A 15,029-nucleotide genomic window follows, 5' to 3' on the forward strand; every position below is an offset into this window, starting at 1 on the left:
TGCCAAGACAGTCCTAGTTCAGTCTCCATCCAGTAAATTCTTGTAGCATGTTTATGGCTTTTTGTTGTTTTTTTTTTTTTTTTTTTTAATTTAGACCTTGACAAAATATTCTGGCAGTGGTGTAATACGTTGCAGCACTTTTCTGAGCTGCTAGACTGCAGGTCTGCTCAAATCTCAGTCTTTCCAGACCACTTCACCTGCTTTGCACAAACAAGCCTATGTTCAATGACAGAGAATGGAATCAGCTCCACAGGGTAGTAGGGGTCCGGAACTCGGCAACTTTTATCTACAAAGGCTCCTCATTTCTCTGGGAACCCTTTTCTTTTTACCAAAGTCTACATTTAACCCAGTACATCTATTTCCAATTCATGGAACTGTGACAGAAACTAGTATGTTTGACAAATGTCTTCCATTTTATTGACAAATCTGAAACAATTCCAAAGAGTTTATTTATTTTAAAAGCTGTTAAGCAAATCTTACCTTCCACTGCAAAGTAAGAGAATTTTTGGTCCGATTAGTTATCCTAGGCAGATTTGGAGTATCAGGTTCACAACTTGCTGTGGTAAAACTCTCTGCCTCTGAAGGGTTCCCCTTTACACAGTTGCATTCTACCTGTACTCTAAAAAGGAAAAGACCCAATAACATTTTGCTACAAAATCTTTATACACAGTTTCCAATGAAAAATGAGTGTTCAGAATTAAGTTACTGCCTAGGTAGCTTATTATTTAAATATCAATGCTATAAGCAAATAACTGGTGGAAGCATCTTGGTCGACAGAAGTAATGAGAAAGAAAAGAGTGCTTTACTAAGGATGTACATCACTACCAACCAGCATTGTTAGTCTCACATTTGAAATTTGTCTGTTATGTGCTGTACTTTGGTTGGAAAACAATGCCAACATCTTGCAGGCTCATTATCTGTTGTAGACATATTAACTGATATTACGAATAATTCTTCTCCTGCAAGTGCTTTTGTCAGATGAGCACAAGGAAGCTGTTGGTATATTTTCAGAGTATCCCCTGCACTCCTTCAAGGCCTTACTGAGTCTGTTCACCCTGTCCTTTCCTTTAGGAAGGCTATGCATTAATTCTCCAGGTACTGCAGAAGAGGGAGTAGACTTGCTTCTGTCTCAAAGAGAAATCATTTGTTTTTCTAACAGCTTTTCTCCAAAAGAAAACACCAGATTATCTTCTGGATTCACCCTGCTGTGTAGCCATGCCTTGTCTCTTCGTTGAGTGAACTGGCACATTACTTTCTTCTGACTCACCTGTTCCTTTGAAAGAAAAAAAGAAAACAAAGCAAAAAAAAAACAAAACCCTTTCCTCTGATCACTGATACAGGACCCAAGTTGCCTGCTTATGAAGATGCAAAACTCTTTATTTGTTCTTCTTGCATGAACAGCAAACCACAGAAAATTTGGCTTTGTAGATTTCCTCAACAGGGAGAGACATTCGAGCAGTGACTAATGCTGAACATGGCTGTTTGTGCTTGAATGTAGTTGCAAATATGTGATTTCTCCATTACCTTCATAGTTCAGCCTTTATGGTCTTCACTGGCTTTCATCAAGGACTTCACCTGACTGCCATAACTTTTCAAATATCACAAAGAGTGGCTTGGCAACTGTATCAGTCAATTCCCTCAGGACTCTGGGATGCATCTTGTCAGGTCCCATTGATCTGTGTATGTTCAGGTTCCCCAGATGGGAATCAGGTGATTGCTAGGGACTTCGCTTCGCCAGTTCCTGCCTTGCAGTCCGTCCACTCAAGGGGTGTGGGAAGAGAGGCTGTCAGTGAAGACCGAGGCAAAGAAGTTGTTTAATACCTCAGTCTTCTCCTCGTCCATTCTTACCAGTTTCCCATCTTGCTCATCACAGGTGATTGCTTTCTTTGACCTTTCTTTTCTGGCTGACATACCAGTAGAAGCCTTTCCTCTTATTCTTTACATCCCTTTACAAGTTCAGCTCCAGATGACCCTCCAATATTTAAAAAGGGAGGGCAAAAAGGGCACTTAACTACATTTTTCCAATCCTATGCTATTTTTTCAGTATAAAATAGCAAAGCAACAAATTCTGCTGGAAGGGCAGAATTACACTGAGCTAGGGGCATGTTTTGTAAAGCATACACAGCCAGATTCACTAGTCTACTGGAGCAAAGCAAAAGCAGCATAAGGTGACCTTCAGCTAGCCAGCAGTGAGCACCTTTCTGTGCAAGGTACTTTGCTCTGATGCTTGTGGAAAATTGAGAGAAATCAAGCAGCACTGTGCCTGACTCAAAGAACAGAAAAAGTTCACTATGCTGGCTTGAAGGAAAAGAGGATGGATGTTGGGTGGGAGCACAACAATCTTCTCTTGCTTTCCAAACTGGACTGAGTGGTCAACTAAGCCAAAAATACAGATTTGTGACTCAAAGGAGGGTTAGAAGCAGTAAAAACAATCTCTGAAGGTTTATGCAAACAGACAAATACAATGAAACCTTTAAAACATTTCCACTGAATTTAATGAACAGACAAGGAGATACTCACTTTGCATGGTAATCAGTTGCTGGCCTGAGATCATTTACAGTAACTTTATTTTCTTCTCCACTGCAAAAAGATATGATTTGGTTTAAGAAACTGTTTCAGAATCCCATACATTTATAAGAAGACACTTATCATCTAACCTATTCACCTAACACCCCTTTTAAGAAATGCATTTGCTAACAGTTCGTCTCTTTTGCTAGTAAAATGTAAATGCATTTACCTTTGAATTTTAGGGCTTTCTTGTGTTTGATTCCTGTTCTGTTGCCCTGGTCTTGGGGTGCTTTTTTGTTGTTGGTTGGTTTGGTTGGTTTTTTAAGAATAATTATTTTCCTCTTTGCTCAGTACGACCAGCTGTATGTGTACATATGTATGTTACTACACAAAAAACGTCCAAATACTGGGGCCTACAGATTGCAAAATCGAATACCTAAAACTGCATGACTGCACATAGCTATTTGCTTGAGCCTAGTAAACAGAAAAGGCCCCTAAGTAACATCTAGTAATCTGCTTTTGCTGACATCCACTTATAGTAGCAAAGCTCATTTAATTTCCTCTGTTTCCTAGGACAGGGATATCCAACTTATGATTCATGTACTGCTCCTAAGAAATCCATGGAAAGTGGCTAAGGTAAACTAGCTAGATACAAAGATTTATAATTACTAGAGAGCCCTACACCCTTAATGACAAGTTTTACTTTTATATTTATTAATTTTTTCTTTATGTTATATTTCTCCATTGTGTTGGGAATGAAACAATTGAAGAGTTTTGTTCTGTGCGAATCTACTTACTTTTTTTTGTATCACTCATCCTCTCTCACCAAAAGGATTTCCAGGGAAGGAAGGGATAACTTTACTGGGAGCAGAAGTATATGCTGAAGTAAATAACTACAACTACAATTTGTCTATCTCACTACTTGAGAACCCATACTGTCTAGTGCAGCTGGCTGAAACATACCTAAGTGATATTAAAACATGTCTTCAAAACCGAAGAACAAAGTCTTTACATTCTAGTTGATGGTAGACTTCAGTTATAAACCTGAGCCAATTCTACTGAAAAAAAGTAGCTGTATTTTGAAATGAAGTTGCACAAAACTGCTGATTATTTAAATCTCCAGACAGCAGGCACATTTTTTAACAATGTTTTAAACAACATAATTCAATGCAAGAACAATTAAGTAAGAATAATGAACACCTACACATATACAGTTTTGTACTTTCCATCTTTTCCAGTATTTGAAATCATCACTTCGTAAGTATAAACCTCTGATACATCATTCTTGTCAGTGTCTTCTCTGGTATCACTGGATGGAGGTGACCACATAAGCAGTGCTGTTCTTGCCTGAATGTCCGATATCTGTAGAAATACAACTTTTGAGATCTCTGCCATTTAAATGTTACCATATTTAAAAGCTTCTTTGCCACAAACAACGACATAAAGAGAAGGATATCATATACCGTTAGTGTATTGGAGTATTCATACTTCTATAATAGCTACTAACTAGTATTTTACAGATGAAATCAAGCTAGAAATACAAGAAACGCCACGAGAAAACTGCAATCCCAGGGCATCAGGTTGAGTGCAGACACACCTAAGTAATGAATGCCCCCTAGCGGCCTACCTACAAATGAACTGCGCAGTTTGCGAAGCAGAAGAGATGACAAACATGTTGTGTTCTCAGTTATTTAATTAAATGACAGTGCTTCAGACATTATTTTTTCTTTTATGTCACCAGCACTATGATCTTTTTAATACCTTCTTGTCGACTTGTTTTACTTATGAAATATATAGAAGCTCAGGAATTTCACCCAAATGCCTGCATTACTCTTAACAGGTATATGAAGAAACTGTGCATTTAATGGTGACAGTAACAAGCAGACTCTCACATTATATTAGAACCTATTTGGTTACTTATGCCAGCACTTTTTTTTTTTAATCAGGATATTAACAGGGATACAACTACCCGAGGCTTTAATCTAGTACTCTGTATAACATACTTTGAGCTCAGGTGCTTGTGACGAAGGCATGCTCGCAAGGTCTATCTATCTATCTATCTATCTATCTATCTATCTATCTATCTATCTATCTATCTATCTATCTATCTATCTATCTACACACACACATATATGCAACAACCTAAAGAATTCCTGTGGTGGTGCTTGCCTGCACAGCCCACCCTTTGCAGAAAGATCTGGGTAACAACAGTTGGTGTGACAGAAATATGAGTAATAAACAGTGTGAACGCAACACCTCCATCTGTCTCAGAAGTGCTTGCCCCAGCAGACTCATAACGCTAAAGGCAGTGACCCTCAGGTGGATTACGTGGAAACCGGGAAGTCACAAAGGAACTTCTGAAATGAACAAGTAATCAGCCTCAGAAGTATAAAAGCAACGTGAAAATTTGTAACAGGGATAAAAGATGCTGGAGCAGAACAGAGCAATGATCAAAACCTGTAACTCTTGCCACTTCCATACAAGCCTGATGGATACCATGGCTGGCAACAGTACCAGTGGTTTGGGGTGCAGTATGCAGGGACCCACAGCTTGGGTGGGTGCATGTGACCTGCTGGAGAACCCTTTCAGTGGCTGTGGATTAGCGGATTGTAGGGAACTGCGGATTTTGAGGAACAACACAGTTACATGCAAAGCTGAAGCACCCACATCTCCCAAAGGAGACATACGGTTAAGGGCACCCGCACTCTCCAAAGAGTGGGTGCTGCCTGAAACCCACACATGCTGCAAGGGGCTGTGGGTGCTTGATTTCTGTAGGTGAGTGCATCAGTATGTGCATGTGATTACAAATTTTTAGGATCCATTCCAGAAGGTATTCTAGAAATTTGTGGGTGTTCATATTTCATGCCTGCTATTGTTGTTTGTATGTTGCACCCACCTCCTATTTTCTATCATTTCGTAAGAGAATTGAAAAGATTTCATTATACGAAATGACTAGCTTTACAATATGACTGTAATATATATATCTATTTCAGGAATAATTGCTTTTGGAAATCTATGACCAGACTATCAGAATGAAAATGCTGACTTCACAACTGGTGCTCTTAAATTGCTATAATCAACTGAACTAAAACCTGAATGGGTCAACCTCAAGGATGAAGTAGAGAGGAGATGACTTACTGATAACAAACAAACAGAAAGGAGAAAAAAAAACAAATAAGATGAACCTCAATGTCTTGGAAATAATGTCACTGAGGAGGACAGTGACAGAGCAGCTTTGGTGAGCACCTGGCATCCAGCCAGGGTCAACTCACCACTTCTCATTGGAACATTAAACAATTAGACATTTCAATTGTTTAGCACAGAGAGAGCAGGAAGAGTGCAAGGGAGATCAAACACTGCAGACTACAGAGTAACAGACAACTCACAGGACTTTCACTAGTAAAGTTAAACCCAGACTATTAGTGGAAGTCATTATATATCAACAATTGTCAACAGAGAACAGGGTGAAGTGCTCTTTAAGTTTCTGACTGGATGAAAAACTGTTTTCCTGAGTTACTCCCCCAGGGCAACGACTGTTGGTCAACTCATGTAAACCTTCCATAAGACTTCTAAAATAATAGATGACAACACAATGAAGCAAGATTATGTACCAAGCTAAAAATCAGTGACTACATAGGTTGTTCTGGTTGTTTTACTTTGTGTAAACAGAGCAACTAAAGATTATCAAGAGCTGAAGCCTTGCTGTGGACAATTTGCAAAAACATAAAAGCAACAGTCAGTGGAAGTGAACATCATCAGAAATGCAAAATATTCACAGAACCTGGGAATTAAGAACATCCTAACAGTGCATAAAAAGCTGCAATGTATAAAAACTATATAAATTCTCTATACATACACATGTATACGTATGCATGGGGCATGAGAAGATAAGAATCAAAGAAGTTCTTTTCAACTTGTTTATAAAAGATTTGGTATTGTTTTCCAGGTTCAACTTCCAGCTAAGACAATGATTCTAAAAGGCAAGTCTAGGTTCAGCTATATTTTCCCCACAAGACTATTAAGGGACAAAAGCAAAGTATTAAAAGAACTGCAAAAAGGAAGATTTCTTGCAAAAAACTTTTCTCTATTGTGCATATGCACTATGGCAGTTTTCATAGAATCATAGAATAGTTAGGGTTGGAAAGGACCTTAAGATCACCTAGTTCCAACCCCCCTGCCATGGGCAGGGACACCTTATGCTAACTCATATCACCCAAGGCCTCGTCCAAGCTGGCCTTAAACACTGCCAGGGATGGAGCATTCACAACCTCCCTGGGCAACCCATTCCAGTGCCTCACCACCCTAACAGGAAAGAATTTCCTTCTTATATCCAGTCTAAACTTCCCCTGTTCAAGTTTTAACCCATTACCCCTTGTCCTGTCACTACAATCCCTAATGAAGAGTCCCTCCCCAGCATCCCTATAGGTCCCCTTCAGATACTGGAAGGCTGCTCTGAGGTCTCCACGCAGCCTTCTCTTCTCCAGGATGAACAGCCCCATTTTCCTCAGCCTGTCTTCATACGGGAGGTGCTCCAGTCCCCTGATCATCCTTGTGGCCCTCCTCTGGACTTGTTCCAACAGTTCCATGTCCTTTTTATGTTGAGGACCCCAGAACTGCACACAATACTCCAGGTGAGGTCTCACAAGAGCAGAGTAGAGGGGCAAAATCACCTCCTCTGAGCTGCTGGTCACACTCCTTTTGATGCAGCCCAGGATATGGTTGGCTTTCTGGGCTGCAAGCACACACTGCAGCCAGCTCATGTTCATTTTCTCATTGACCAACACCCCCAAGTCCTTCTCCACAGGGCTGCTCTGAATCTCTTCTCTGCCCAACCTGTAGCTGTGCCTGGGATTGCTCCAACCCAGGTGTAGGACCTTGCACTTGTCATGGTTAAACTTCATGAGGCTGGCATCAGCCCACCTCACAAGCGTGTCGAGGTCCCTCTGGATGGCATTCCTTCCCTCCAGCGTTATCAACCGAACCACACAGCTTGGTGTCATCGGCAAACTTGCTGAGGGCGCACTCAATCCCACTGTCCATGTCAGCGATGAAGATGTTAAACAAGAGTGGTCCCAACACTGATCCCTGAGGGACACCACTCGTTACTGGTCTCCAGCCGGACATTGAGCCATTGACGACAACTCTTTGCTTTCGGCCATCCAGCCAGTTCTTTATCCACCGAGTGGTCCATCCATCAAATTGATGTCTCTCCAATTTAGAGATAAGGATATCGTGTGGGACAGTGTCGAATGCTTTGCACAAGTCCAGGTAGATGACATCAACTGCTCTACCCCTGTCCATCAGTTCTGTTTTAGATTACATCAGCATGTATTAACACAAAACTCCAGCTTCACATGATTGGATGACAGTAATTACAAATTTCTTCACTAAGAAGCAATTATTTAATATTATCTTTTACCCATGAGGTTTAATAATGTCCCAATACTCGACTTTTGGAACACTAGCTGGAGCTTTATTATGGAAAAGAATTATGAAAGTTTCAGAAATTCCCATCAGTTCTCAGGCACCAACCAGTGTATTTTCAAAACATCTCTGCAATATGAAGAGGAAAAAATTATTTTTGAAGAACAAAGATTAAGATCAGAAGAATCCACTATTTTTGGGTGCCCTGACACACTCATGAGCAGCTTTTTTTAGAAAACTTGGCATTACTTTGTACACTTATTCAAGCAGCTGCAATTGATTTATTTTGGTTGCAGCTCTGAGCACTGTGTGCTTCTGCAAAGCAGAACACAATACTAGTCAGGCCCCAGCACTGAGGAAACTAAAAGGTGGGCACGTCTTCATTAGCAGTCCAGCTTGCAAAAGTGAATCTCCTCATTAACTATATTACACATGCCATCTGGGTCAAACAAAAGAGCAGCAGTTTTGGCACGTGCAAACTGGATTGCATTCACAGAACACAAAGTACTTAACTTATGAGTGAGGTGCGTAATGTTCTGAAAGCCAACAAGCAAATCTAGAACACACGTGAAGCACAAAACACGATGCCCTCCCAAGGGATTTAACTGCTATATAACAAACCCTCAAATTCTGAGTTCCTATTGTCTCTCCTTATTAAATACTCAGCCTTCTGCTCCATTCTTCATTTTGCTTTTGCCTTGTCCCCTTGTCTTCTCTTCTGCTTGCTTTGTTATTTGGTTAGTGGACATGATAGCTGGTGAAGACTGTTCAAGTGCTGAGGATTCGGCATGGTGCAACCTGCAGAACCACTCCAACTTACATCTGGTGTAAAAAGTCCAAGACCTCCCTAAGTAGAAGCATCATCTGGTGGCAGTGACTACTAACTTGACTTAATACTGCCATGTATTAAGGGTGAAAAGTTTAAGAAAATGAGAACATGTTCATAAGAACACCTAATGGGAGTCTGGAGGCTGCAAAGCTGATGTGCCCCAGACTGCACAGCCTAAAAGAGATGCGTGAATGAAAGCACACCATGGACCCCACTACCTGGATTTAGATGTGCATGCCCTGGAATGAGGCATTTAGATATGGGATAGCCCAGGACAAGTCAGAGGCTTCAGCATTACTCCTGACTTCCTGGAGTAGGATATTGTGCAATGGACAGAATATTGGGCAACACCTGTATGATCATCTGAGCATATGATCACCACCACAGCCAGTATCCCAGCACTGAAGTTCAACCAGGGAACAGGGTGTTGATGATCCATCAAGAAGAGTATCACAACACAGTCCCCACCATGAGTGCTTCATGCAAAACATTAACCAAAACTCCACAGGAATATCTCTGATGAGTATGACAAATGTGTGAAATAACACAATCCCCTGGTTCACTTGTGGGAGGGCAAGGAAAATGTTTCCTTAGAGAAACTGTGGGAGGGTTGCTTCTGATCTTGCAAGGCCCAAGTAGTTAACACAGCTTCCCTTTCTCTTACCACACCACACACCACAAAGCTGCAACATCAGCTAGTCTTACACCTACCCACAGCCCTGACAGTCCCTTGCCTTCACAAAGCGTAAGCCCCTCCAAGTGCTGGAAATTTGGATTTTTTGCCTTGTATACGTTGTCTAGTCTGTAGCAGTCTACTACTGCTTAAGCCTGGGATGTCTTCTGAGGTCTGCAAAGAGATCACTTGCAGACACAGCTACATGCAATGACATTCACGTAAGGACATGGTAGAGAGGGGAAATAGCATGCTTGTCTAAAAGGCATGGATGACTGGGTGTTGATGATGGAAATGAAAGAAAGGAACACAGTAATGGCATTCTATTGCTTTTTTATATGTAATTAGCAAGATAGCAAAAGATACCACTTGTTGATCGTACTTCTCACAGCCTCACTCTAACCACCCCAGGAAGCTCAGAGTTGTTCTCTTTGGCAATGCAATCACTGATGACACCCTGACTTGGACAGCATACTTGCATGCCCTGGCCACTGTCAGAGGCCTGTGCATACTTCTAGAGAACTGGTCCCCATACTTCTAGTCCGGACAGAATGGATCATCCACATTCTCACAAAGTTAAGAAGGGCACTCATGATTAAGCAGGTATTCATGATTTGAGGGATGCTGAGAATGCTGTTGTCCAGCATGCCCCAGTGACAGCATTTTCTTGTAATAACCTAACCTTCCAGCAAAATTAGTTTCTGCATCCATTCTGATGCCATATGTGGCTAAACTAGGCACATACTCCCTTGTTGGAACAGACTCTCATGACTCAGAGTTAAAAGGGGTCAAAGTCACCAGTCCCTTTAGCTACACAGGCCTGACCCATTCCCAAAGCAGATATGCTTTGTACAGTGAATGCCAGGGACCATAGAGAAAAAACAGCATGATCCTGTGTTAAAACAAAAAGCAACTGTAATCTTGAATACAATGGACCAGCACTAATATAAAATCTTTCCTGCTTCACTTTGAGAATAGAATTCTTCTAACAGTATTTAAATGTACATTTTCCTACAATATGCATGTGTGTGTCTATATATATTGTTTAGATTTTTAATATATATTTTTATACATGTATTTTTTAATATATTTTTGTATAGCAAATGACTCCCTTAAATTCTTTCTCTCATCATCCTACAGCAAGCCTGAAGCCTTCAGATCCACTGCACAAGTGTCTACTGCTCAACCTAATACAGGGACAGCAATAGGTGTTTGCTATGTGGAGATGCTATGTGGAGACGACATGCACAGCTCAGCAGTGAAACAAAAGGCAGCAAAACAAAACTTCTGCTGGTAGGACTTCGCAGGTACTTGCTGGATTACATTCCAGGCCCTGGATAAAAATCAGTGCTATCAGATGTAGACTTGAATTTGTTTCTTAGAATCATCACCCCTTTCAACCCTGCTTTGTTTTTTGTCTTCTCAAGGTCTGGTCCTAATCAGTACTTCTTCACTGCAGCGTGTACTCCTTGTTTACTCCATCCCAGACTTCTGCCCTTTAGTCTCTCAATAAAGTTCTGATATCCTTGTCTCATCAATCTTCATCTTTGTCACGCAGCTTCAGTCTCCTGCTACTTCTGCACACTGTCTCTACCCATCTTAGTTTTACTTCCATCACCCTTTCATTATCAACCTGCTAGTAAAAATAACAAACGTAAAAGCTACTTGCTCCATCTTGTTCTTCCAATAGAACAGACATATTCTGTTTGTTCCTGGTCTCATTTTCTCATCTTAAACTCCCCATCTATTCTGATCTCTCAAGTCTTGATTATCCTTTGGATCTGTGCTCCTTGTCAGAGCTGTCTCTTCTCCACTCACTTCCTTTCTCCCACACCTTAATCGTCCTAAGCTTTCTGTTCAGTCCCAGCTTCTTCTCCAGAAATTTTGTTGCCCCTCCACTAGCTCCAGTTGCCACAGTCATCCTGTTAAGTGGTACTGAACTTGACTGTCACAGCTACTTATGTACACCACAGCAGCAGCTAGGACCATCTAACTCCTCTCCATTTCTTCATCTCAGCTCTCTCTACCCTTTCTTACAGGATTTACTTCAGACAGCTCCCACCTCCATGACAGTCACCAAAGATGCAGGTGCCCTGAAGACACATTAACATGCACTGAAGACATTCTGATGCTTGGACCCAGCAGGATACACTAAGCATTCACGACTTCCTCTATTAGTATTATCTCTCCTCAGCCCTTGAAGGCCCATAGAATGGCAAAACAGTTGACACTGGATGACCCGTGGATGTCATCTGGTCCAACCCACTTGTTTAAGCAGGGTCACCTAAAGCCAGTTGCCCAGAACCATGTCCAGCCTGCGTTTCAGTATCTTCAAAGAGGAAGTCTCCATAAACTCTCTGTCCAATCCGTACCAGTGCTCAGTCATCCTCATGGTAAAAAAGTGTTTCCTTATGTTACAGGGTTATCTCCTGTGTTTCAATTTGTGCTCACTGCCACAGGCCCTCATGTTGGGCACGCTGAAAAGAGCCTGGCTCCATCCTCTTTGCACTTGCCCTGCACATATCTATATACACTGATAAGATCCTGGCTGAGCCTTCTCTTCTCCAGGCTAAATAGTCCCAGCTCTCTCAGGCTCTCCTCATCAGGCTGTGAAGCAACATATGAAAGAAGAATCAAGACTGGGGCACCAAAACTGGGGCCAGGTTTTCTGGGAGGTGAAGAGGAGAAGATAACGCGATGGATGTGATGAATGAGGAAGTAGCTCACTGACTGGACAAACCCTTGGCAAGCTCCTCCTGGAGCCAGAGTTGCAGTGATTCTTTTTTGTAGTTTACAATAGGGAACACAGACTGGTTTTACTCAGGCAATTGGTGGACTGAAGATTGAAGTGCAGTATAAATGCATGAAGTTGTATAAATCCTCGCAGGGAAGGTACAGATGATGAAAGAAAAGAACACAGGCCTGCTCTAAAATGCAAGAAATGACTGAATTCGGCACCTGTGTTTTAAAGAGTATTTATACAGAATTATGAATTAGTTTTACAAATTGAAAAGAAATTGGTAGGTTTTCAAACAGGTAAGACAGAAGACCACTGCTTACAGACACCTGCCTGGCAAATTTTTTGTCTCTCTTCCCTTGACGTGCCAAAGACTCTTAAAGAGAAATCTGTCCTAATTTTTTTTACTTTTCAAATACCTCATTTTTGGTGGGGTTTCCAGAACTTCACCAGGGATCTCTCATGCCTGGAGATAACTGTTATGTAATTTTTTTTTCCTGAACTAAAGAATGTTACAGAAACTTGAGAACAGTTTTTAAAGTAAGAAATGGTGTTAAGCATCACCATTATGTTACTGGCAACGTTACAAGCTCTTTCCATATATATTTCTTTTAATTCTCTTAGTACCATGATTTAACAGAGTGGCCAAGAAGAACAATTCCACATAATAAGTATCAAGACAATTTTAGCTTCATAAATGTTAATATACTAAAAATTACTTTTGTCATTTACATTTCAGCAACTGGAAGTTAAGTGAGTTTTCTTTAGTGTGGAAAGTTAAAAATCCTTTAAACTTGGACAGAGAAAAGGAGGTGTAAACCAGCAGCAGATACATTCTGATTTTATGGAGAGCTTTATTTACTTACCACTGGCTTGGCTATATTAGAAAGAAGTGCTTCAAGTGCTTTTGTTTCTTCATTCTTTTCTTAAAAAACAAAATCAAAGGAAACAAAAAGTACCCATGAACATTGTTCAGTGACTTTAAAGTGAAACAGCTCTTCATATTCAAACACTGCATACAGACTAAAGTATTTATGAAACAACACCTTGCCAATTTGCATTCATCTAGAGCAACATAAAACCAAACAAGCTCTCAAAGATGTTGTTCATATAAAACTATTTCTAAATCCATTCTATGATTTATGGAATACAGAAAGCCTGGTTATCTTTTATTAATGAATAACTTTAAATAAACTACTGTTCTGGAGTACTTAAGCTCTTGGCTGAGCTATTTACTATAGATTTTTCTCTCTGGACCTAGATGCAGCCAAGTTACAGTAGTTTAAATATGTTATTGTATGTTATGTGGCAGACTACTGGTAACACTGCTGGCCTCCCTCAATTGCAAGGGCAAACCTTAACTTAGCCTTCAGTTACATCTCAGGGAAAGAATCTAAGGTATTTTGTTCCAGCTGAAAGTAAAGCTGAGCTTTATAAAGGACTCAAAGATTATACAAAGTGCTCTATGTACTTTCTCCCACACAGTATTAAAATTGTATTATCTCAATAGTGTAAGTGAACAGGCTACTCAGTTTTGGAGATGTGGCCAGGCATTTTTAATTCACTTAACCTGCCTTAATCTAAAAAGAAAAATCAAAGCCTGGCAAAATTCTTTAAAAACCACAGGTCAAATCTATTTACAACTTTAGCCTCAAAACCAAACTGCCTTAGAAATGTAATTAAATGCATTTCTGACTTCTGTTTGCTATTACAGGTCTAAGTCCCAGTACATTATTTTCCCAAATGTCTCCCGAATTAAATGATTTTGAAGAGTGGGCTTTTCCATTTTTCATATAAAATACTTCTAAGGAACCCTTAACAAAATTTTCGTAACGTATGTAAGAAACAGTACATTTTAATCACCTGTGCCTTGGAAAAGTTAGCTCACAGGTAAGTACCAACTAACTGAAAGTAAACTGAAACCAAGACAAATGCTATGCTGGAACTATAGTGACAAGCATTCATTCAAGTTTGGAACAACAGCTCCCAACTTCTGAATTCAGGTTTTATTTCAAAGGTGTCCCTTGTTACTAAGTTTTCACATGCTTTTAAACAGGTCTTGTAGGTTGAGATTTCCTGGTCTTGGTTAGACATACTTCACATTCCTTCTGGTGTACAGCAATCTAATATATATATTGGCACAAAATCATCACCTCAAAGGAAACTTCAGTGAGCTGATAAAATCATTATTTGTTTCCTTCAGCATCAAAAGTTACAAATCCCTATTCTGAGAAAACTGTAGTTGACTGATGACCATTTGCATTCTGAATCTGAAGTGCTGTGCCAGTAACCTGAAAGTTCCATAGTGGCACATCATCAAATTCAAGGACGGTATGACTGAGACTGACTGAATTCAGTCCATTTACAAGATCACAAGCTTTCCAGTGAAATACAGGTATTAATGATAAACACACTTCCTATCGTAGCATCTTAGAAAACATGAACTCACAGAGATTAGTGTGAGAACCTGTCTTCTTCTGCAAAGGTCTTTCAATAGTAAGTTGGTAGAGACAGGCATTATGTGAATTTTATGTAACAACAGTATCTCTTTCACAAAATATTCCTCTTTCACAGGAAATCTACATTCAACGTGTATCAGAAATCTGGTTCTTTTCATGTTTTCTGCCATATCAAGCAGTCAATCGATATCCAGCGATTCCTTAAAATGTCAGCACCAGTAACTCTGGATAAAGCACAGATTTTTCTTCCCTCAAATCTCTGTGGAGACTTGTGTCAGTGGTTTTGTTCCTTTAGGTCCATCGGTCTAGTGTGATGAGCAGATCAATTGTTCTTAACTCCATTCTATGTAAGTCAAGGCAGTTATGGGCTACTACCCAACTTCAGGATTGTTAAGTGTG

At 40.3% G+C, this 15,029-nt stretch overlaps 1 protein-coding gene across 9 annotated transcripts in view; it reads right to left on the reverse strand.

Annotated features, from left to right (window-relative positions):
* Positions 1-15,029, reverse strand: part of FNDC3A (fibronectin type III domain containing 3A) — a 125,514-nt gene that overhangs the window by 29,284 nt on the left and 81,201 nt on the right. For all 9 annotated transcript variants that reach the window (XM_062607337.1, XM_062607336.1, XM_062607338.1 and 6 more), the window contains 4 exons: positions 13,038-13,096; positions 3,713-3,870; positions 2,521-2,580; positions 481-619 (listed from right to left, as the gene is read on the reverse strand). In XM_062607337.1, coding sequence (XP_062463321.1) covers positions 481-619; positions 2,521-2,580; positions 3,713-3,870; positions 13,038-13,096 — 416 coding nt within the window. The remainder of the gene's footprint in view (positions 1-480; positions 620-2,520; positions 2,581-3,712; positions 3,871-13,037; positions 13,097-15,029) is intronic.

This window comes from Pezoporus occidentalis, unplaced genomic scaffold (assembly GCF_034315485.1).
Source record: "Pezoporus occidentalis ecotype Australia unplaced genomic scaffold, CSIRO_AGI_Poc_V1 ctg122, whole genome shotgun sequence".
NCBI lineage: Eukaryota > Metazoa > Chordata > Aves > Psittaciformes > Psittacidae > Pezoporus > Pezoporus occidentalis.